The following is a 25,835-nucleotide window of genomic DNA, read 5'->3' as shown; positions in this document are numbered from 1 at the left end:
CATTTATCTATGAAATACGAGTATCAACATATGAAATAAAAACATTGTACAAGGTGGCACTCAAATGCTTTGCTTCCTTTTATGAATGAAGTCCTATTAGAAAACCGGTCAGTCGTCGTTCATAGCTCTCAGTGCATAGCCATGTTGTAGATATGTTTTGGTGTAATAATGCATGGAATGTGATGCAAAAAAAAAAAAAAAAATCAGTCCCAAATTCGACATTGCAAAACGATTAGCATCAATCCTGTTTGGAACATTGACTCATTATTTGTATGAAGGCATAATTCTTCCAAGTCGCCTGCCGGCACTGTCCAAGTCGCCCAGAACAGCTACCAAAATCCGCAACCGTACCACACCAACCCTTCCTTCGTGGCGGATCGCCTCGACGTACCCCCTCCTTACCAACCACCGTCTCCAAAGCCGCCATCGAAGATCGTGACAAACAACGTCGACTCGACCGCATATGCGTACGAAGTGCCGCTGCCGTCTCCTACTCCGCCGCAGTACATGTCGATGCGTACGTCGCAGCCTCCCGCCCCGCCGGCGCCTGCTGACCAAGAGTACTTGGAACCCAACTCTCAGACGCCAGTCGCCACAGGGTCCACGGCACCTGGCGTATCTGGCTATATATCATTGGATCATAACAACGATCACCTCTATGAAGCACTGAATGACATATCCCAGCCTCCCGGAGAAAATAGCTATATAAACATAGAACAATAGAAAAGTTTCATTTTACCAACCTCAGAAACATGTTGTTAAGTTCAGTCTGTATCTTTACAAACAAAATATTTTATGGTGCTGTGACAGAAAGTGTCTTCTACATTTAAAAAAAAAGGCAAACAAACGATGAATCTTAACGATGCATCATAAAAGCGATAACAGTTATGAACGTAACCACAAATGTATCACTTCACTATAATATGGCTTAACCTAGGTCACACTAGTACCAGATCAGTGGTCGTATCGGTCACCATTGAATTCAGGAACATCTGGGATTGTGTGATGGCCTTTGCTCAAGACGTAGGTTATCAGTTTCGCAACAATGTCATAATATTTCTGATCAAGGCTGTTCCACTTTTTTTTTTTGTTAGTAGGCAGTGACTGTCACAACTTTGTCCCATGTGTATTCTTCCACGACCTTGCGAATACATTTTGGCAGAGGGTTGCATGAATGTTTAGATATATAATAGAGGGGGAAAGCATTGTGCGTGTGTGTTTGTGTGTGTTTGTGTGTGTTTGTGTGTGTTTGAGATGTGCTTCAGACTAGGAGGATCTGAATCGGGTACGAAACAATATAAGGACAATTCGTCAGCCAACATTACAAACAACTGCTGAGAAAACAGCCGTTAACTTTCATTTTCGAAGCAGTGGCCCTGAAACTTGAAACTAAGTAACCGCCACAAAAAGGAAAGTCAGTTTTAACATTATTATTATTATATTTACCACTGACTTTCATTATTTCATGTGACTAACGAAAGCAGTTAAGCTTATGGTTGATGTTTCAGTGAAAGCTTAACGTCTGATATATAGCTATTTATGTATAAAGCGCCTTACCCTTTTGAAAAGGTGCTATAAAGTTATTACAATGTATGTTATGTATGTGTTCATTGGATTCTATCGCGAAAGCTGTCACAATAGGCGGCTGTCACATGTGTATGGTTTTTCTTTGATTAATTTACAATACAAACCAAACTTTACGATATCTGCCGGTTATCCAAAAAAAAAAAAAACGCACATTAATCACTGTACGATACTAAACTAGAATTTTCTCAATTTCCGTTTCACTCTGGCTATCAGATGTCGAGCTGTGCGAAGATACAGCCAAAGCGCATTTTTAAAGGGGCATTGCAGACGAGTTTCATAATTGCACATCATGTAGTACATAAATCGACAGCTCCATGTATAGATTTGTGGAATTTATTGTGGTCCTTGAGCAGAGAAACCAATACACTGAAAATCTTAAACAAATTACACTGAACAGTGTTGATGACATCAGAGCCTCACATATTTCAGAAATGTAAGGAGCAGTGTAATTCCATTACAATACCACTTACTCAAGAAGTTCACCTGTGAAGAATCCATGCATGCCTTCTTCTTTTGTTCTGCTTCCTTGAGCCCCAACTCGTGCATTCTTATGGTGAGGCTGCCATGTCATCATCCTTGTTCATTGCAATTTGTTATAAATTTTGAAAGCATTCTTATTCCTCATCCCAATCACTATAAATTCTGAAACTCTGTACTCAGTTTAACTAATTTATAATTGTTCAAAATAATGTATAAGTATGAAAATCATCTGGAGGTCCCCATCAAAGACCTACCTTGTATAAAGCCACATGGAGAAGAGTTGCACGAGGAAGGAGACACTTTTTTCTTTCCACCCAGGCTTAGTCATCCTTCATTGAATTCTTTTACCGCCGTCCAGCAGCAATATGTTTGATATATTTTTTATTTTTTTGTCCGGTGATATGTTTACGATTTCATTTTCGTTTAAAATCGTGTCATTACGCAAAGGGTTGATATGAATATTACATGATTGCCACTAACAAAAAGTCTATGATATGCGAAGAATACTTGTCTATTTATAGTGTACAGGATTTACTACTTTGTTGTAGTTTTCGAATGTAAATTGGAAAAAATAAAACCTTATGATGGAACGACAGTACGGTATAACGTAACCGCCTCTCTGGCTGTACTCAGGAAACTTACACATGCACACACACACACACACACACACACACACACACACAAACGCATGCGTGCGCGCACATTTACACACGTACATTGTATACATTGACCATTGACCATTGTATACATGTATATGATCTGTACAATAATTATGTATAATATATATACATATATATATATATATATATATATATGCGTATGTCATATATTATAGATTTCATATTATAAATATGAAAATACTAACCTGTGAGGGCATTAATTTTGTATTCATGTATCTTTTGACATACGTATGCAGAGAGAACTTTGGACAGCTACACTGCTTGTCTGTACCTGTTTATTAAATTACAAGTAATGCAAGCCTACATGCATCACAAACTTGTTCGATCTTAAAAGGACAAGGCAAAAAAAGAGAAAAACAAACAAATACATGAGAAAAATGCACAAAAGGCTTGGCTTCAACAATAATACACCCAGGAAGGTTTTGAAACAATTACGGAAACACGGCAGTTCAAAAACGTCATATCTACCACGTCCCGAGAGCCTAAGGTAACATCCCCGGGGTAATATCATAGAGATGTATTATACAGAAGTACAACCTATTACATGTAAGATGCATGGCGCATAGATTTCTGTAAACTAGTTGTGCTATTCTGAAACAACACAGTTCGTGAAATGCCAAACGCCATTGCTGAAATTAATCAACTGGGTTTATTATACTCGTGGAGAAGATTTTGAACACAAGCTGCATCGAATGGCGAAAGAACAAGAACCTTTCGCATTCCATGTATAAAGTATATCTCAAAATTATTGTATGCACGTCGTTGCTTTCAGTGGAGATCTGTTCAAACCCTAGTAATAGTGAAGGGTGATCCACGCAGAGCCTTTGTAATGAGAGCGTATTGAGATCTCTGTGGGTAATCCTTTAAAATTAAGTAAGCCCCGATAGACAAGCTCTCAAAGGTGGCGCTGTTGAATATGTCACTCCACTGCCGTCGTCACTGTGTGTGTCTGTCGCAGCTACAGATAAAACCAGCAGAAAACGACTTGCAAACTCATTTCCTTGCTGTGGTAAGCAGGCACATTTTTTTTTTTTTTTTTTTTTTTTTTTCGCGTTTCCGGACGGTTCGTTGGGACTACGCTCTCTTCAGATTCTCTGCGGCAGAGATGCGCATGTGCCGTGTGTGATTCCAAACCAGATACATATTTTCTGCACATTTCATTCCGTTTTCAATTGGAAAATACTGTCTCTTTTAGTTTGTGAATAGAAGAACAGCGCTCCTCGAATGTTGATGTTATCTTATGCGGTCTCTAAAATCATCACGGAGTCCTATCCCGCCGTGCTCACTCGGCTCTCATGATCACACTTTCCTTTCCATCATCGCAAAATCTGCTTTTGAGGGGCTTGATTCGCCGTGAACAAAAAGCTGCTGTCTTGCGTCGTAGACCGCCATTAGTCATACTGATGTTAATTTGGAACATGTCCGTGTCCTTTACAATTCTATTCCACCTTGTTGTTTGGGGGCTTGCTTTTCCCCCAAGCGTTTTGCAAGCAAAATTTCCGAGCATTGCCGTACTTCTTAGCTTTCTTCCACAAGATCCGCCGATCTACAAAGTATGGTACGCGACAGTGGGAGTTCGACGTCTGACTCACTTACAATTGGTCTTTTTACGACGAATAATTACTGGTCTCATCTTTGGTTAGGTCCACGTCAAAATCGTTTAGACTATCACCGTTGTAGCCTTTTGCCTTGTGGGTCTTGTTGAGAACTTCCCGGTTGCCCTTCTCCTTCACGCCCGGGGCGGCTGAAGACAGAATTAAGGATGATGAGATGATGATAATAAAGATAACAGGGGGGCATTTCATGAAACATTTTGTCCGACAAAATTGTCAGACAAATTTGCTCTCAGCCAATCAGATGCAAGGATTTCAGTAGCTTGTAACAGTTTGTCAGGAAAATATCCGACCAAAACGCTTCATGAAATGCCCCCCTATATGTCGAGTTGGGCAGGAAGCCAGGTGAGGTCGAAAAGAACAAAATTTGGCACTTGTAACAAAACTTATGTAATGTTTTAGTGTCAGAGATCAAGTGGAGCCATTATTTCAAACTTTTCCCATAAATTTTGATAATGAGCTTAAAGGGATAATTCTTTTGGAGCCAGGGCGCTGTCAATGAAATGATTGCAGAATGCATAAACTATAAATTCAATGATGACAGCTTATTCCATTTTATTTGATAACATAAATGACAGAAGACAGATTTTGCTATTTAATCCAGTCAATTTATAATAAACTCTAATACATTTCTACGAACTAAACACACAATATTGATCAGTTCGCAAAACATACGAAAGACAGGTACATAACACAGCCACTTACTCTGAGGACAAGAATGTCATTATCTTCCATAATTTGACATCGCATAAGATAAATGAGGTACAGAAGCTGGTATATTGCTATACACAAGAAATATCTGTATATTCGATTATTTCATATTCATAAGTATAATAATAAAGAAATAAAAGAAGAAAGGACAAACAAGGGGAACGACAGAAAAAGTGTATCCTGACAAAGTACAGTCACGCTTGAGATAAGCAGCTCTGAAACGAACAGGTTAAAATACATTTTGTGGCATTCGTTGTTCACATCATACGTTTCCTCTCAGCTATGGACTTCATAACGTACTTACGGTGCTGGCAAATGTCCCCGACCCAGTTCCTGAAGCATTTGCATTTCCCCGGAGCTACGCAGCGGCCGTGATTGTAGCAGTTATCCTTACACGAAGCTATACATGACATAAAACACATACACATTCAAGAGGAGACGGTAAAAAGGAAGAAGACATATTTATAGAAATGTGTAGGTGGTCATGTGTAGGTGGTCTGTGTGTATGTATTTCCCCTTCCTTAGGCTCGAAATAAAATTTGCGGTGATATAACACAGATTCTGACTCCTCTCTCCATTCTACAAACAATATTGCCACAGGCAAACAAAAAGAAAAACAAAAGCACCTCCCCCCCCCCCAAAAAAAAGGAGAGATTCCATGGTAATCTGACTGCATAAGTTAAATGATACTTCTCACCCAGACTAATGCAATCCACAGTCCTTAGATCAATTCAAGCTGTAACATTTCTTTTAAAATAATGTGCGAAGGGTTAATATCAAAAGTGTAATGAATCGTTACTGAATATCAAAATTCATTCACTTCTCACGTCTCTAGCAAAGACATTCAATGTCTTGGCAAGAGCTACTTTGCAATAAACGAAACATTTCCATCACCACAAAGGCTGGACGAAGCAAAGATCAGCACTTCACAACGAATGAGTTACACAACTATCTTGCTCATAATGTTTTACATGAGTTCACACTTATTATTCTTTTTTAATTACCACGCTGGTATATTTCAACAGTCTACGGAACAAACGACGAATGTCCACATTGGTGGCACTGTGTCCTTACCGAGATGACAAAACTTTCCGCTGAATCCCTTTGTGCATGCGCAGACCCCTGGAGAAACGCACGTACCTCCGTTATAACAATGGGGATTACAGAGCACTGTAATGATAAGAAAATAAAGTCAGTTGAAATTATATAACACCGCAGATAATATCATCTTATTAACGCGAGTCACAACAGATATTATTCTCCGTAATCTACGGGAGAAGCAATAATATTACAGAAGTGCAGTGTAGTAGAAACAATGATAACACTGAAACATCAAGATTAAGAATAATGACGATCTAAAATGCTAATAACGTATAAGGTATGGTACAATATATCGATGACAGATATTTTCCTGATATAAATAAAAAAAAAGTGAAAGGAATAGAAAGAAAACAGAAAGAAAAAGTTCCTCCGTGAATCTCTTATCTCGATATTCAACCTAAATAATAACGTAAATCCACTCGAGGCGGTGGCTTTAATGTGAGAATTTATTGATCGTTGCGGTGAAGTCAAGATTTTTTTTGTGAATACCAGTGAATACCCAAAACGAACCGCTTCCTGTCCTAACCGACGTCGTGAGTGTAAGGACAATAAAAGAAAGAAGCGTCTACCTCCTAGCACGCAAGCACTGATTGCTTTCTATCAAAACACATTAATGTGGCTATAACCAACCAAGCTACATTGATGTCCTGGCTCCGAAACTGCCTCGGTTGAAGGTAAAAAGAGAAAGAGAATGGGGGGGGGGCACTCGAAAGATCCACCTATTCGTTCAGCGTTTTTACAGGAAAATTAATTAAGTTCACTATACGTTGCATCTATGCAACTATCCGTACACTCGTTTGTTTTGGCTTCAGAGACGTGGTCGTGGTTTGACAGTAAAGCCCTTGACTCGTGATAGTGATTGTACGTGGGGTTCACAGATCGGCCATATTCCCAAAGTGTGGGGGGGGGACAAAAATCGTGTGAATGTGTCAATTACCACATACACAGGTCATTGACTACGCTATATTTTATTCACCAGCATTTAGAAGTTTGCAAATCATACCGTGGAACGCAGGGTGTATAATGAGGAGGGGGTGTCTCAGAAAGAAAAGAGGATATTCTGACTGAAAAGGAGAGCACTCGTTATATAGCTCACATTAACGCTACACTCAATTTTCTTTCATTGTGACACGATGAATGAGTTCTCTCGCATTGACGCCTGCTCCCATTTAGCTTGAATACAAACGAATTCTCGTAAAATTGGACGACCTTCCTACCGCATGAATTCGGAGGGAACAACAATTCTTGCTTCCAACTCATCCCGTTCCCATATTTCCATGGGAAAAGAATAGGTATTTCCTATGATATTACATTCTGACCCAAAAGCGAAAGCAATTATATGTTAACTGCATTAACCATCTCACGTCATCAGACCAATGGGACCGTTTTCTTTTTTTTTTTCTGAGACCACCTCGACGATAAACAGATGAGGAAATATCTCCACAAAGAAAAAAAGGTCTTTCGACTTATTCACGTAACATCAATGCCGATGATGATTAGAGGTGGAAGTGTATGTGGGAAAAGAAAAAAAAAGTGCAATTGTATTACCTTGGCGACATTGCGGGCCGTAGTAACCATCTTTGCAGTCACATCTCCCGGACGGGTTGCATTCTCCTCCTTGGGCGCAAGGTGGGTTGCACACCGAATCTTTCCAGCGAGAGAGGGACGAAACAACAGCATTTTAATGAGATGACGATTACTTGGAGTAATTGGACTGCATTTATTTTGCAATAAATGCACAATTCAAATTAACTATATGGGCTGAACTTATAGATCAGGTCAGATGAAGTAGAGTATGCTGAGGCAATAATTTGATACACAGTACATGAAGAAGATACACGCCGGAAGCTGAAGAAAAAACAAAACAAAACAAAAAACAAAACAAAACAATGATCCGTCAGAAGCTGATGTAAAACAGAGAATAATCACTATTAATTGAAAGGCAGTGTACATACCTGTCATTAGTTTTAGTAAACATTAATAACCCAATCACGTTCATGAATTTAAACGACGTCGTGTATCGTATCTAAATTGGATGCAGCTTTCACGATTCTTTTCCTTTGTTTGTGCGGTGCATGCAATAAAGTCTTTGTACACATGGAGTGAAGCTTTCGCTTTAATAACGGAGCATTGACAACACGCAGACAATGATTCATAATCACATCAACACCTCCCCCTTTCTCACCCGCCCAACCAATCAACATCAATTTCCTCACTGGGAGAAATGGACCAAAAAGAGACGTTTTCCCTCCGCTCTAAAATATCAAGTTTCCGATAACTGGAGCAGTAAGACCTCTTCACTATCACATTGAATTCATAGGCCTTCCTTCTATCTTTCCAGAGATCACTGAAATTAAGTCTGGGCGGTATACTCTTTTAGGCAGCGTCGTTTGCAATTCTATTTTCTTAATCATGTACACATACTCGCTGGCTTTATCAAAGAAAAAATGGGAACAGTTCATACACAGTGTCAAATACTACTCAGAAAACCGCTTAAAAGGAAAGACAACACAATGTCATTTCCCCGAGGCATTTTGCTTTAAATTTGTCATCCGGTTCCCATGTAATGAAGGTAATGAAAGCAGCTGCATGTTGGAGCCATTGTTTCTGTTGGTAACATACTAGTCTAATTGAAATAAACAAACATAGCATCAGAATCATCCAATAGAATCCACACGGCAATGTATAAAATTTGTGGATAATAAACCGCGCACATCCCTACTCATGTGGCTATACATCGAATAGCGCCCTCTGTTAGCTTAGAGTATGGATGACTTGCATGTGGCGGACAGGTGGGCCGCTATGCATGAAATTTAATGGTACGTATGATTATTTTCCCAGCATTATAGCATTTAGGTTTAATCATGGACCCTACCACAAAATGGTTGGGTCCATGGTAAGACCTTAGAATAATTTCATACTTTTAAACATTCCCGGCATTATGACATTTGAATGTAACGCCTTAAAACCTTTTATGCATTCTTTTTCAATCTGGAAGAAGAGTGGCGATGCTTTGATGTCCTGTCCGTCGTAGTTCTCCGTCTGGAATCGAATGCGAAAACTGACGAGGGTGGTTCCCGACTCACGCCCGTTGCATGGAAACTCAACACTGAACTCTGCAACAGCACCAACAACATACAAAAAGCAATTAACAAACATTAATAAATATCAGTAGACACGTAGAAAAGCGGGTTCGTGATACTGTCGTTTAACGTGAATACGTTTAGGCAAACCCAATCGTTTCACTGTTGCTCAAAATTGTTGAAATGAATGGAAATATAGACACTAAGGTGAATAACAATCAGGGGATTCTTGCAAGAGAGACATACAGCGTCCCCCCCCCCCCCCAGAAAAAAACATAGATAAATTAAATTTGCCTCTTACCAGAGTTTTTCGTCGGGACTCTGCCAGTAGTTGGAATGCTGAAAAGTGGATAGCCAAGGAGATCTGGGTTGCTGGTTGTCACGTCCTCTATCGAGTAACGATACTGCCAAAATGAGAAATGAAACGTTACCATGACAACGGGTGAGACATATTGGACAAATTGGAACCGCAAATTGGCTTATCAAAAAACATAAATGAATATTAGTAGATACGTAGAGAAGTGGACTCGTGATTCTATCGTTTAATGTAAATACGTGGTAGGCAAACTCAATTTTGAGACATGAGTATTATTTCTGGGTCTGAATAATATCACTCTAATAATTAATAATTGCATAAGCTCCTTTTTGGAGTTGTTTAGTATGAGCTCTCTCGTGAAGACTTTATGAGCTCCTTCGTGGAGCCTTCATTATGGTATATCTAATATTCTTGTTTGATACTTTTATTATGTTTGATTTATGTCAGTATTGTCTGGGGCAAATTATGTGTAGTAAAGGGCCCCATTTTTTTCTCTCTCTTCTTTCTTTAAACACAACAACAACAAACCCAATCGTTTTGTTGTTGCTCAAAGTGGCGGTCAGACAATGCGATTATAGGTATAGATAATAAAACAGGCAATAAGGACTGGATTATGACTTGGATTTTGATAGTGCTGTTCGGTTCGTTTGATGTCTTGTTAGGACTGCTCTTCTTATTAAATCGATTTGAATATGGGGTGGAGTTTCTCTTTAGGAGCGGGCATGTCTCAAGACCTTGGGAAAACCCGATTTCCATATACCGAATAACGACAATAAAATAACAACGACAAGATGAAAAAAAAAATAACTGAAACATCGCCTGACTTTCATCTGACCCAGACGACGTCTTCACCCAACTGGGGGGAAGCTGTCAATGGCGGCAAGTCTGTAGCGGGAAATGAGACGCTTCCATGTGTCAAGTTTAGGATTTTGTTCCTCCCTCCCACTTCCCTTCCAAAACAACTACTCTTTTTCTTCCCTCGCCCCGAGAATTTCTTGCTACTTATAGCTCAAGTGCTAAGGTTCTGTGACACCCGAATAGAAGGGGGAAAGATAACAAAACGAAAACAACAACAAGCAAGTTGAGAAAATAATACGAAATGGAATAAACTGTAGCCGGTATTTAGACACAGCTTCTACCACCAGACAAATCTTGAATTGTAAACATGTGTTAGGTTTTGCGTGTTTTTTTTTAATTCCATTTTACTGCAATTAACTTCATTAATATACTTGGTAATATCCGTTCGACGGGTGTTTATTTTTTCTTCATCTATACACGACTACATAATATTTCCTTAGCCCCTTTCAGTCCTAGACTCATAAAGCTAATTCCCTTTCATTCCATGTCTTCTCTTTACCACCTTCCCAGGCACATCAGATGACTAAATATGACAACTGACTATTAAACGGTGATGACTCCGATACCAAAAGAGCGTCTCTCGACAACCCGTCTTCCCTAGTCAGATTTGCTTCAATCCTCGACTGTAATAGGCGTCTAGACGGAGCTATTGAGTATACATTTTCGCACACGACCCCTCGGATCCTCTCATAGGGTGTACTTATTATTTCGCGAATTCCGCGAGAGCCATAATAAGATTCATAATTTCACGCCGCGAAGAAGACCGTCGACTCCAATTCGCGAAAATTTCATGCCGCGAAAATATCTTGCTTTAGTGTAGATGACTTTCCCCGTCCTCTGCCCAGGTTCTCTTAAGCTAGCCTTTTAAAACCATGGGGTCTTGTGCTATCATTGAATAAATGTATTTCACTAAAATTTCAAAACTATACGACCGGCATTACTCTGAATGTACCCAACTATCATAGTGTGGGCCTACTTTTTGACAGATGATATGTCACATTGGGCATATTGACAGAGCATAGTGATTTATTTTTGATGCAACAGGACCACATTCGATGAAACCTCTGCTATTCTCTTCGTATGACTTTACTCTACCACTATATCAGAGTCAACTTGAACACGGCTAGGCATGGCGCTTGAGACATCCCATACCTCCATGATTCGAGAATATTATTTGATTCATTCCTTTAAATTAGACGAGAGATACGCCGCGCAGAGTTGCTTGCTCATTTCTGGGGGCGCCTGAAACTCCCGAAGTCTTGCATGCACGTGAGCAAGAACGCGATGTTGATATATCACGATGATTTATCATTCTTGAACTCCCCCTGTCAGTCAAGATAGAAACGGTTGACGTAGATAGATAGGACACGTGCACCTATGCCGGTTTTTAGGACGTAGACGGAAAGGGGTGAAATAGGCTACGCACCGACTCCAAGCCTCCTTTCAGACTTTGACTGTTTGACGGATGGTTTGTTGTATCAGAAATCAAGGAGTGGGAATGGTTATTTACAGTAATACTCATAACAACAAAATATTTTAAGACGGCAATGTCAACCTTACGGTGATTGACAAAGATGGATTGTTTCATATTTTCCAGTTTGCACACCTAACGTAAAGATTATTTTCGACGTGCGTAGATATCAGATATGATAGGACAAATTGCTACAGGAGAGGTGCGATACACAAAACTTAAAGATTTAAGAAAAACAAATTATGATCTGTTTTAATAGCGAACACACGCAATACACGCAAGAATCAACTTGGTAGCAATTCGGTTTTCCTCTTTTCATAGGAGAAGGGAAGGCTTTTTCTTTGCTATTATTTTTATGCCTCCGCCACGAAGTGGTGCCGGAGGCATTATCTCTTCATGGAATTACAGAGTGTCTCATTCTCTAAAAATCTTCTATTTCCTATCAGTAAAGCTCTTGAAGTAAAGGGATTTCCTTTAAAAATGGTCAGGCCTACATCAATTTGAAGTTAAGATATTTAGCCCATTACGCGATACGTGTCAAATAATAAAACAGAAAAATCAGCGATACCCTATTTTTCATGGTACATTGACATAAAACACGTAACCAATGCATTTTGAATGGAATTAAAGTGATTCGACTTGATTTTCGTGACCGATATGGAAGCAATGACTGCTTTAAAGCAACAAAAAATAAACAAAACAAAACACGGGATCATTGGCTTAAAGTTCTCTCCGAAGGACTAGATAATGAGGATAAAGTGTTTTGCCTAATTACAAAAGAGGAACAACCACTGTAGCCAGGGGACTTGAACCTGGGATCTCGTGATTGATAGTCCTATGTCTTATCCATTGAACCACAACAACTCAATTTGGGAAGAGTATGCAACGAGTCTGGAAGGGTGCCGTCTACTCTGCGATTCCTAAAATTAATATGAACCACTCAAGTGTATCCAAGACAACAGCTAGAAATTCCATAACACCCCTAACCCTCTTTTGAGTTTTTCACCAACGATTTATTAGGGGTTTGTTCGTTGGCCCTCCTTCACCAATATTTGTTGTATAACCAGTGGACGATGTAAGTAGGCCTATCTCAGGTAGCCCCGCCTCTCAACTATTCGCTCCTTCCGCTTCTTATGTTCTTGCTGGGGAGACAAGGCAGAGAAGAAAAAAAAATGAAAAAGAGGCGAACAAGGATGGACCTGCCAAAATGGTTATTACTTTCATAACTGAATGCTCTGTTTTGTCTCAAGAAAGAGAACGTAAATTAGGTATGCATATATCATTCTTCTCTCCATTCTTCTCTCATTTTACAGTTCCGAAATCAGTGAAATCTGTCTTTCCCCAACCCACCCACCTCCGTTTCTAATGCTACGAGCTACAGCCCAATCAGAATCGCCACATGGGGTTAGCTGATTGATCGTACGAGTTCACACCTCACCTGCATCGTGTTTCCATAGTGACGTCGAAAAACCCATTGGCGAGTGTGTCATAACAGCATGCTGTACTTCCTTCCCATCGTAATGCTGCCCACAGATTTCCCGTGTTTCCTTGCCCATAAATTTCCCTTGTTCACTCATTAAGTTTTTCCCAACTTAAATGTATTTGTATGGGCTTAAATGTATTCCGTTTATTTGTAAATACGCGTTGAAACCACAGCACAAGGGAACTGTTCATTGTGGCCATTTCTGGGCATATTATAATTATCTATCTAGAAGATAAAATATTATGACCCTTTTTGCTAGTATCAATCGATAGAAATACATTATGTCTATTATTTATGGCATCGCACAGGGAGCACAGAGAACAAATCATCACTTTCCATGTCTCTCTTCCACCTCCCTGCTTTCCATCTTCCCTTGCTAGAAAAGCAGCTTGCTGTGAAATTTGGCACATTTGTATCGCATGCACGTCATCATCTACCGCTAGATGGTTAGGTAAAGCGCTTTTCAGATTGAAAAAGGATATATAGATGTATATTTAAAAACACATACAAGACATACACACATTTTCACACACAGATAAAACATTCATTCACTTTTTAGTTCTTTTTTTTTTGCTACAATTTCTTCCTTCGTCTGGGATACTGCTCACTGTGCAAGGTTGTTGCCAAGACGACCTCCCGTCGCGAGATCTAATCTCATTGGCTAAAGATACTTTGTTGTGATCCGTTATGTTGCTACTCTTCCTTAGTAGTCTTTGTTGTTGGTATTGTCGGTATGGATAAGTCTATTTCCCTTCGCTCTTTGTTTTTCATTTCAACTATACTTGTCCTAGAAATAGGAAGTCAAGTCGAACGTTGGGTTTCAAGTTTGTCTCAAATCACGTACGAAGATCAAGAGAACAGGCACCGACAGGGAACAGAATTTAGGAAAGAGAGAGAGAGAAAGGGGTAAGAGTGAAAGAAGGAAAGGAAGACAGAAAGAAAGACGGAAAGAAAAGAAAAATCTAACAAAGAGAAATGAAAGGAGAATCCTTGTGGGGTGGGTCACTATCTACTAATTAGACGACCACTGTGCCGCGGCAGGGTCTCAATCTCGTCGCAGTTGCGATCGTTTAATGCGGTTACTATCGATGCAGGTAGCTAATTGTTGGAAGAATAGCACGGACATGTCAGCTCGGAGTTCGATATTCGGCGAACGGAATATCACGGGCTCTGGGCCAGAAATGTTCAGTAACGTAGGAAACATGAATGCAATGCTCTTTCAGCTATGATGGGTAACACGCCTAGACAATGCTGCGCAGTTTATTTCAGATGACTTGACTCTCGCGGAAAAATTGAACAGAATAATTAGTGATGATAGTGTTCGTACGCACGCGTGTGATGTGTGCGTGTGAGCATGGGTGTGCTTCATTGTGTTTCATTGAATTGAACTGAATTGAATTGAATTGAATTGAATTGAACTGAATTGAATTGAATTGAATTGAATTGAATTGAATTGAATTGTATTGAATTGAATTGAATTGAATTGAATTGAATTGAATTGAATTACTAGTAGCACAAATGAAGGTGCATAATTATGAAAAACAATTTATTGATGAAAACACAAGCAGACAGACAAGTAGACAGGCAGACAAGATAGGCAAGAGAGTTAGGTAGACAAACAGAGAGAGAAAGAGATGGAGAGGGAGAGAGATAGAAGAGCTTATAGTGGGGTTGAAGGAGAGAAAGATGATGCTGTGTTGGATTCAGCGGATGGACGTTCTAGAAGTCTGTAGATAAGAGAGAACAGGGACAAAGAACAAAGAGGAGGAGGAGAGGTCAGAGGCTGGACAGAGCGAATAGGAGGATCAGCAAAAGGAAGAGGGGAAAGAAACAGAATTGTGATGATGATAATGATGAGAAACTAAAGCTAGAGAGGGAGAGAAAGCGGTGCGAGCAAAAGACAGGAAAGGAAGATAGAGTGAGTGGAGAAGTGGGAAAAGCAATTTCGACTTATGTGAAATCTATTTGAGGGGTTTGCCTTCGGCGTGTGAGGTATGTTGTTTCAATAGGACGGTAAATCCCGGAAGCCTTTCTTGAGATTCTTGCTCAAGACGGCCTCACATGCCTGGAAGGGCGAGTCAACACCATCGACAAGCTGGGGTAATCAATCCGGCTGCGTGGAATTGATTCCGACTAGCCTCTGAGGGAACTGGCGGGAAGAGAGAGGGGGGATGGCCATGATGGCGGAGGGGGAAGAGATGATGGAGGGTGGGGTGGTGGAAGACAGAAGGATGGTGGCAGAGTGAGTAGGGTAGAGGAGATTGCAGAGGGAGGAGGTGATGGCAAAGGGCAGGGCGATTGCAGAAATAGGCCCACATAGATGGAGATGACAGAAGAGATGGTGGTGAAAGTGGGAGGGGTGAGGATGGGTGGGGGATTGATGGCAGTTAGAGGGATGGTGGTAGAGGGTGGAGTCATGTGAAAGGGGTGAGGCATGGGGAGGGATACTGGCAGAGAAACGGGAGCTGACAGGAGGGGTGGTGATAGGGAGGGGTGATTGCAGAGGGAGAGATGATGACCAAGGGAAGGGATGATGGCAGAGTGAGGGGTAATGACAGAGGGAAGGGCGAGGGCAGAGGGAGGGGTGACGGCAGAGGGAGGGATGATGGCAGAGGGAGGGGCAATGACAGTGGGAGGAGCTGTTGGCAGAGCGATGAATGATAGCAGAGAGGTGATGGCAGAGAGAGGGCGATGACAGAGGGGGGTGACGACAGAGGGAGGTGAGACAGAGGGAGGGGAAGTGACAGTGAGATGGGTAATGGCAGTGAGAAGGGGTGGCAGAGGGGGTTGATGGCAAAGAGAGGATGGTGATGACAGAGGAGACTTTGATATCGGATTTATAAATTGATAGTAATGTTTGCTAATCAGATGCAGAAGTCAGACCTTGTTAAGAAGTGGTAAAGCCTTGGCATACGTCAGTATTTATCAAATATGTATACATCAAATCATCATCATTTAATCAACTTAGTACGCTTTACGTTGCCAACCTCAATTGACCAACGACAGAAGCAATGTTCAGTTTCACATACTATGTTGCAGAGCATAGTGTTGATCACAAGTGCCTTAGATTTAATTTAAAAATCAGAGTGACTTAGCGACGAGATAAGCTGGAATTGAATCTTTTCAACGCACATAATACATGACGAGAATACAAATTGTGACTTCAAATATTTCACACTGAAAACTTAATGAAGGGCACTCAACGGATGCTTGCAAAACGCTGCGAGTGCCATAACATTGGCCTGATGACAAGTGTTTGCTCTTTCGCTGCTATTAATATGTTGATCGGATGTGCAAAGTGGGACCTGTGATTTCACCGTAGTCTCTAGGAGGGGTGGGGCGATGAACGAGTTGAGCCGGTGAAACCATGGAGCAGAGTGGAAGGGGTAGGGGAGAACGATTCTATGCAGGAAATATGAAATACATCCCAAGTAATTTCCGGGGCTAAACTGAGAATTCTGCTCAGGTGGCATTGGCTTCTATCATCCAGGGTGTGAGAGTGGATGTGTACACAAAGGCAGAGTTGCCAGAAATGTGTGTGTGTGTGTGTGTGTGTGTGTGTATGTGTGTGTGTGTGTTTTTGTGTGTGTGTGTGTGCGTGTGTGTGTGTGTGTGTGAGTGTGTGTGTGTGTGTGTGTGTGTGTGAGAGAGTGTGTGTGTGCGGTTGTGTGCGTGTGTGTTTGAAAAAAAAAGTGTTAAAAAACGTGAGTTTGTCAACATGTGAAAGTGTTCTGATTAAGAATTAAGTGCATTGCTTCAACTTGTGAAGAGACATAAACGTTTCATTTTGTTTTGGTTTTCGTTTGCTTGTTTGTGTGGGTTTGAGTTGGTTTCGTCATTCTTCACACTTTAGTCGTTCATTTAGATATAAGCCAAGTGTTACTTATGAATAGATAAGTAAGAATTGGATTATATTTAAATGAACGAATAAAGGTGTGAAATGTGACGGAACCAACTTAAAGCACTGCTTGTAAACACTCGTCGGTTCCTTCTGTTTAGTGTGCTCTAAGTTGTGTAATGTTATGTAATGAATGACAAAATTCTCAAAAACAAGAACCATTCATAAATTAATTACAAAACCATATCTGATTCATGCTTATATCATCATTACTGATAAACAGCGATAATAGGGAGAAGGGTGCAAAGTTTAAAGAGAAATATTAACAAATTTCACAAGGTAGGAAGGACTTTGGGAGTGTGTAGCAACGTGAAAATAGTAGTTTCGTGTGTAATTATAATAGACACTTGCGGGAGACCGATCTCCAAAACAAAACACGATGAAGTTCTAGCACGATATGACTTGCTTGTCAGTTCCAAGGTCGGCTTGGAAAAGGAAGGATCTCCCGGCGCCCGTCAGGGAAGGGGAAGGCGGGGGCGGTGGGGATTTCACGCAGCCAGGCGTTATTGGGAGTGCAGACTATTATAGCTTCCCTGACATGGGCAAGTGAACCAGGGGGGCGTTTCATCAACGAGTTCGTCGGAGTTTTCACCGACGAATTTGCTATCAGCCAATCAGACGCAAGGATTTATACTGACAACTGTCAAAAGCTAATGAAATCCTTGGTCTGATTGGCTGATAGCAAATTCGTCGGTGAAAACTCCGACGAACTCGTTGATGAAACGCCCCCCTGATAGACTAGATTCCAACTCCCTCGCTTTGAAGCCATTTTCTCGAAATCTCCCGCTCGAGTTTGAATTTCTCCCGCTCTAGCTGTGTGTCCCCCGCTTAATATTTAGCAGTTTCCCGCCCAATCATTTTTTTTTCATATCATGTTTTAAAAGAAGGCTAAGATAGGACCAGAGAGAAAATACAGCCCTAGCTAGAGCTTCCAGGGACAGCGAGGGACGTTGCGCTTCGCGGCGCTCGTGATGTGCGCTACGCGCACTTGATAGTGTGCCCATGTTTCCCTAATCAGCATTTTAATCAGAGTCCCCAGGAGATTGCCAGAGGGTTTAGGCGGGAAAATATCCCGTTTAAATGATGCTTTGGGTTTGAGTCTCTGCAGATGTGACAGTAATATAATGTAAGACTGGCAGGGAGGTGTTTCTTCTCAACTCCCTGGACTGACGAAGGTTCATCTCAGTATTAAACTAACAACAAGGCCACAGGAAGAACGACCAGTGCATGTGACAAAAATACAACAACAACAAGTATCGCAGTGAAATAGTCAAGTCAGTCATACGGGGATTGTATGGAGGCAAAATTAATAAACCCTCATGAGAGACAGATAAATAGAAGAAAGGAAGAGAGTGGAGGGAGAGAAGGAAAAGAGTAAAAGAGAGGGGTAAAAGAGGGTCAGACAATATGAAAGAAAGAGAGAGAGAAGAGATCATGATAGAGAGCATCAGTGAGGGGGAGAAGAGAATGAGTGACGAAAGGGAAGAGAAGACATGGTAGTAGAAAGAAGAGGAGCAAAAGAAGAATGAATTTGGCGAAATAAAGTGCTGGGGAGGGAAAGAACTGTCTGTGCGTGTATAGGAGGGGTGTGAAGACAGAGAAAGGGGGAAGACAGTAAGGGGGTCGAAATAAACATGACTGCACTGAGGAGCTGGGGAGCCAAATCAGAAACGATCCAGGAAATCAATAATGTTAACGAGGATGAGTCCCCCGCCAGAGCCGTCAGGGGAGATCAAAGTTATGAGAGATATATTTATTCCTCCGGGGGAGACACACGTCACCGACAACGAGGGAGGATGAGATTGAGTCGGGTGAAAGATCTTTATTGGTAGAAGATGGCAAACAAACAGGAGTCGTGGATCAGGGTCGCAACAAAAATGGCGGGATGATAGATGGGTCTAGAAAGGACATGGAAGCCAGACGTGATGCGATGATGAGCGTCGTTGAAAAATGAATTTCCTGCGAATTGCTTCGCATTATAAGCGATAAGACTGTATAGTAGATAAAGTGTGTAGTCATCTGTGAACATGATGATAATCTAACATTGGGCATTTTTCTTTATCGTCGTTTTGGGGCTTGTTTAAATAACAGCATTGAGCGTATCGCCTCAGTTAATATTGGATGACAGAATAGCTAGATACGTTCTGCTCACAGTGAGAAAACAAATGACGTTAATAAATAATGACAATAAATCCATGATTTTAATCCAATAACTCTCTTCATCATATGAGAAGCTTTGTAATACATGAGGAAATAATTTCAATGATGAAGAATATCTTGCGGCCAATTACGTGCGCTGTCCAATATCTTTTACATCACACAAAGATTTAGTTTTGACAAATGTTACGTTTCTTCTGCATTTGGTACCAGCATTTTATTACGTGTGCAAGGAAGACTGCCAGGCCCCTAGGATATGAATTCAAGAAGTGGGTTGAAAACACCAACTCAATTCAGGTGGCACTGGTTGTGTCTTCACGTGTGCCCATTTCGATATTCTAAGGCCGTTAACTCCATCACTACCACGGGTAATATTTTTGCATGCAATGTCAATGGAATAGCGAGATGGCGGTCCTGCCGGGAACCTCTCTATGTTGCAGAGATTGAGGTTAACCTGAACAAATTTTCGATGACCGAAAGGTTAAGAACCCAGTAGCGTTGCATCTTTAGACTTGATGCAAGTTATTTAATTTCTATCTCACTAGATTGATAGTCACATATCGACGAAGGGCAGGTGCTTTGGGTCTTAATTAATTTACCTTTTCTTTCTGCGGCCTGTTGTTTTTTTCTGTTTCAATTCTTGTTTGTTGTCAACTTGTTTTCCCCTCGGCGGACCAGGCACTTTACTCTTCGCATTAGGTTACAACATAATTCAACGTGGCCCTGCATCACAAACCAACAAAAAGTCGCCAGGTATGGATTCTGAGAGAGCACATTCTCAGTTTTAAAATTATGTCTAACTCAATATATATGGATAAATAAACAAATGAAGAGATGACTAAATTCTATGATCCCAAACTTTATATCTATGTAGAAGAAGAAAGGTCTCTCAGACAGGATAAGAATTAAAGATTGACTAAGTTGAAACATGTCACCTATTTTGAGTCCCAACATGAAATCGGGTCATGCGACTTTCTATTGGTTTTGTGATGCACGGTCGCATTACATGTAGGACCTATGCCAATTAACATTACCTCCATCATGTCGTTCAACAATTTATGTATTTCACAATGTTTTTTTCGCTTTCTTTTTTAAACTTGTTACTGCTTTGATAATTCATCAGTAAACATTCCTCGTTAGACAAGGTATCGTTTCACTCCTTCATCATTCTTGCAGTTGTTTAACGATATATAGGCCTACTTATTTGAATGTTGCCTTCCACGTCTTTGGTGTCTCAATAATGCTTGGTAACTATATTCTTCTGGGGGGGGGGGGTTCCTGCCAATTTTCTGTTCTACCTTTCCGACTGTCCCCTTCAACAACAACAACAACAACACCAACAACAACAAACCACCCATAATTCCTTCTTGCTGTTATGATATCTATTTGGCTAGTTGCGACTGCCTTTTTCTGTCCCTCTCCCCACCCCTTCCAGTACCACTCCTTTTCCCTCCCTTAATCTCCCTACTCGAGTTACTCATCAAATTCCTTTGAATCATATTTGTGTACGTCTGCCGTCATGAGCTTCGGGACCGTAAGAAGAGAACCATTTTGTCTCAAAAGCCCCGCTTCTAAGAGTTGAAATATAGTTCAGACTGATCATACAGATATTTCACCCCGGGGCAACAGATCGTCTGGGATGAGGATAGGTGATTTACCTGTCACAGTTAGACATGCTGGCATGGCGAACGAAGTCATCTTGGTTGATCGTCGTATGGCAACCATCAAGGTAAAGGCGACCGCCACATTCACGCACAAATATGCACAACGCACACGCACACACACACACGTACACACATAATCATGCATACGCGGGTGTACGCACAAATCCCTACCTCGACAACGTACACCCACAAGAGTTAGCGTTTTCTACGTATCTCGCGTACACACCACACACACACACACACACACACACACACACACACACACACACACACACACACACACACACACACACACACACACGCACGCACACACACACACACACACACACACACACACACACACACACACACAAGCACACACACTTATCATACAGGAATCTCATAAAAATTATGTTTGATGTCTTTTTAGATCGCGATGTCAGATACGGGCTAAGGATGTATGACCCGCCCTTGTTGACCCCTTTGCAAGGAACATCATTAACGCGACTCCCCGCGGCGTACTTAGGCCTTATAAAAGTTGATAAAATTGCCGTCAGAGACTAACGGGGCAAAAAACATATTTTGCGGTTCTGCATCGGCATTAAAATCTAATTGGGAAACGCAACCGAGACTTTATCATCTCAGTTTAGCATCTGTGCGAAAGCGTCAAGCTTGTGTTTCTAGTTAAGAACAACAGATGACATCCCAAGACTGCAATATTGTGACAACTGTGATCGTCGTTGACCGTGGAATTTACAGAGTCCAACCCTTTCCCCTAACTTAATTCCAATGCATCTACTGTAGTATTCCCTTTCATTTTTCGTTCGCGATCACACATGCAAATTAGATGACGCGAATCCATCCCCTCACAGACTTCCCCCTTTCAGCTTGCACATAAATATTTATGAATATCTTTATTTCAAACGAATTCAGCACAAAAGATGTATAGTACGTCGAATTGACAGAGCTATATGATTTCCCCGTCAGGTGGTTATTTCAAAGGGAATATCATTCTTGCATTTTCCACAAAACTGATAAGTATCTTTTATAGAATTATATATATATATGTATATATTAATATAAGTTATTCAGATTCTGTGCAATATAAAACTTAGCAATGCTGACTTTAAAGGGCGGTAGTTGTAGTTGCTATAAAACTGTCGATTAACAGCTGATAAACACAATCATTACTGTGATACTTGCATGTAAATTCCAAAGAGAGAATAGCGAGGCAATGAATGATGTTAGCACTTCATGTATTTTGTAGCCTACATGTGGTTGTAGCGACTTGCCGTCTTTGTATGGACTCAGGCACTTTAGCCCTTTTTACAGTTGTGTTTCTTAACCCCGTACTTTCTCTGACCCAGGACTGTCGTTAGTCCCGTACCAATTTTTTCAGCTTTTTACACTCGCCAATTAGTCCCGTACTAAGCTCTTGTCCGGGGCTAAGGAGAAAATTGACCTTTTTACACTCGTATTTCTTAGTCCGGTACTTTCCAAACCACATGAATATTCATGATTACGCTGTGTACTGTACACGTACACGCACGCACCGGCAGCACTTGATTACCTCGTTTCTGATTGGTCAGTGAGGGTCGGACTTCGTCTCCGTCGCTTAGCCCAGGATTATTTTTTCGTTCTGTTTACACTCACTTGCTTGGCACCGCAATTGCGGTGCTAACCCTGCTATTTTGCAGGGCCAGATAGTACGGGATTATCGGAGGGGCTTACCCACTTTGGCAAAAACGAGTGTAAACAGAAAGTGAGCTAAGGATAGTCCCGTACCAACGGTGGGGCTAAGGCCCCCCCCCCCCCCCCCTTAGCCCCACCGTTGGTACGGGATTAAGCAAAAATTTACAAGTGTAAAAAGCCCTTTATAGGGCCTACTACTTTCTTCTTGCGTGTGTGTGTTTGATAAAATTAAAGGGATGGTACAGTATTGGTGGAGATGAGAATTGGGCTTTTAACTTTTTGCGAGATACCAAGAAAAGACTTATGATATAGTACAGAGCATACCATTTTAAAAGGAATTCAAAGTTTATTTGATGAAAATCGGGTTTGGAATGAGTGAAACATCCAAAAACAAAGTAAAACAAAGCGATCGTCATAAAGTGTGGGTCCCACACTTTATTAGAATTGCTCTTTTTTTGGATATCTCAGCCATTTCAAAACCAATTTTCATCAAATAAACGTTGAATTCCTCATAGAATTAAATGTTCTTTCATGTTTCTCAAGAGGTTTCTCATTATCTCACAAAAAAAAAAAGTTAGAAACCTGAAATGAGGTCTCAACCAGAACTATATGATCCCTTTAAATTGGTGTTTGATATGACACATTCAAGTTTATTTGAAAGTCAATGCGAATATATAGGGTGGGATTTCACTCATAAAGCACGAGAGGAGAATAGGGGGAGGGGGTCGAGGCGGAGCCCAGAAATGGGACGAGCTGATTATGGAGGTGACGTGTCCTGATGAGGCCGTGTTTGTCCGTCTCTCGTCTCATCACCGATACATGTCGAGCCGATTAGGGCTAATTGCTCAGACATGTGGCAGGTGGGTGGTAAAAAGGAACAGTTAGGAGAGGGAGTGGGAGGAGGGGGGGGGGGGGGAGAAGACAGAGAGAAAGAAGGGGGAGAGGAAGTTTGGAGATGTCGAAAGCTTTCAATGCTTTTCTCGTGCCTCGTTTGCCTTCTCATAATTCTTTGAAAGAGCGACCATGCAAATTTGTTATTCCGCCCCCTATGTTGGAAGTTTTAACATTCCCTTAATTCTTCGCTTAGTTTACAATGCCAAAGAAACGGGAACAACAACACATGAATGCCAGAAGCAGGGAACATCAGACAGAATAGGCGTTTTGGTGACCGTGATATCACCTCTCATGAAATGCTTTTGACCAGATTCTAAACTTTCTAGCTCATGGGATCCTTGAAAGTTCATGCATCATTTGAGTGCTGATAATGAGAACGTTGAACACAATTAACCCGGAACTGGTGGCTTTGTTGAAATTATTAAACAGGTGTGACGAAAAAGCGCGCAACTCGCATTTGATTGCTTCGGACAAAACAAAAGCGTGCATAACCCCTTTAGCACCGCCACATCAAAATTCTGACGGCATTCTGTGCATGCAAAGTTCCCAAAGGTAAAGACAGAGTTAATACTACCTTCTTCGCCTGGAGCCAAGCCTTAAGCAATCTCACCTGAATCCATATTGATATGGCGCATAAGGATCGTTGGGCAACAAAGGGATTTCTTTTACCCCCTTTCGTCAACAATTTTCACCTGCAGCTATTTGTCAAGATTGAATATCATTGCTGGCTCACTCGAAAGTCTAAAGCTTGCCCCAAATTCCTTTTTATTTCACTTTCTAAAGGATTCCAATTACAAAAGAATAATCAGTCATTTTTTTTCTTATAACTTGCACTTTGCCCTCGTTCAGTCAGTTGTTTTGTTTTGATTTGGGTTTTTTTTTTTCTTCTTTTGCGCTCATATAATCTCAACACTGGATTATTTATCTGCGGCAAAGAGAGAGAAAGTTTCCGTCGAAGGCGAAGTGTTTGATTTCCGCCATTGGGAATGAAAGTGTTCTCTTTAACACAAAGTAATCGGGGACAACTATTCACACTACATTCCTAAAACTCTTACACCCAGAAAGCCCGGGAACCGATCTCTTCAGATCTCGTAAAGCCGGTACGATCCTCACTCGACAGCCAGTTCGTTCTTGAACTAAACACTCCAGCTACTAGAAGTAGTTCCATGACTTTAGGTTTCAAGTTGACTCAGATATGGATAAAAACCAAACACTGCTGAATGAGCAAGATTTCAATTAAACAGGACAAAAACAAACAAACAAACAAACAAACAAGCAAACAAACTTGGGAACATCATCAAATGTGACTGTTTTAACAGGGATGTCAGCGAGAATCACACACGCACATCCCACTGTAGCCCATAGAGAGAAATATGAGGTCATCATCTCACAAAACCCTCCGAATAGTGTAATCACTTTTTGAATTTTTGGTACATGATTTAGCTGATCATACAACCTATAGGCCTATTGCTTGTAATGATTAGTATTTAGTGCGAAGGACATAATCTCTTCCGTTTCCCCTTTATTCAAATTTTAATCAACGAAAAATTAGGATTTTGTGCAGATTTGTATGAAGGGATTGCATCATCTCATGATTCATATGCATTTATGCCATTGAGACTCACATCACTTCTTACCGGGAAACTTGTGGACGTTTAATACACCTGTTTTTATTTCTCGTCAGAATGAAATGAATACGGACTGTGTGTTTCTTAGGTTTTACTCTTTTAATCAAAGTCAACTTAAACTTGCAACCCTTTTTCGTGCTTGATCTCTGGGAAGAAACGCCAGTATGATTTTTTTTTCCTTTTTTCGTTTTACTGAGTTTCTCGGTTCAACGCACATTACGCAGTCCAGTGAGTTTAGATGAATGATCATAACGGCAGAATACTTCCGTTGAGACAGAACAACTGAAGCGCCCACTGAGTACAACAGTCATATTTATGGCAGAAATACGTCTTATTTCAAAAAGTTTGACGTATTATGCTGTTTGTGGATCTGCGTGTCCGTGAAACCATACATTCACCGCGTTCACTGTGGCACAGTAAACTTCTGTCTCGTTATTCAAAAGGAGAAAGATCTATGCCCCGTGATCTTCTGTCCACGATGCAGAGAATATTACTGCGATGATATTACGCGGGTAAGAGAATAAGAACATCAGCCAGCAA

At 40.9% G+C, this 25,835-nt stretch overlaps 1 protein-coding gene and 1 long non-coding RNA gene across 2 annotated transcripts in view; both read right to left on the bottom strand.

Moving 5' to 3' along the window:
- Positions 1-5,377: 5,377 nt before the first annotated feature.
- On the bottom strand, positions 5,378-7,781 carry LOC139742400 (uncharacterized). Its single transcript, XR_011711676.1, has 3 exons — positions 7,721-7,781; positions 6,146-6,241; positions 5,378-5,471 (listed from the first exon to the last, which is right to left on the bottom strand). It is a non-coding gene; the product is annotated as an uncharacterized lncRNA (long non-coding RNA).
- Positions 7,782-9,076: 1,295 nt separating this feature from the next.
- The window catches only part of LOC139742383 (protein shifted-like), a 37,893-nt gene continuing 21,134 nt past the window's right edge, over positions 9,077-25,835 (bottom strand). Inside the window, exons 4-5 of the mRNA XM_071652959.1 lie at positions 9,557-9,659; positions 9,077-9,288 (exon numbers count right to left, since the gene is read on the bottom strand). Of these exons, the coding sequence (XP_071509060.1) occupies positions 9,077-9,288; positions 9,557-9,659 (315 nt within the window). The remainder of the gene's footprint in view (positions 9,289-9,556; positions 9,660-25,835) is intronic.

Source organism: Diadema antillarum, unplaced genomic scaffold, assembly GCF_040938485.1.
Source record: "Diadema antillarum isolate AM-2024a unplaced genomic scaffold, OU_Dant_1.0 seq00000998_RagTag, whole genome shotgun sequence".
In the NCBI taxonomy this organism is placed as follows: Eukaryota; Metazoa; Echinodermata; class Echinoidea; order Diadematoida; family Diadematidae; genus Diadema; species Diadema antillarum.
The sequence above is the reverse complement of the archived record's forward strand: the minus strand, read 5'-3'. Positions and strand labels throughout refer to the sequence as shown.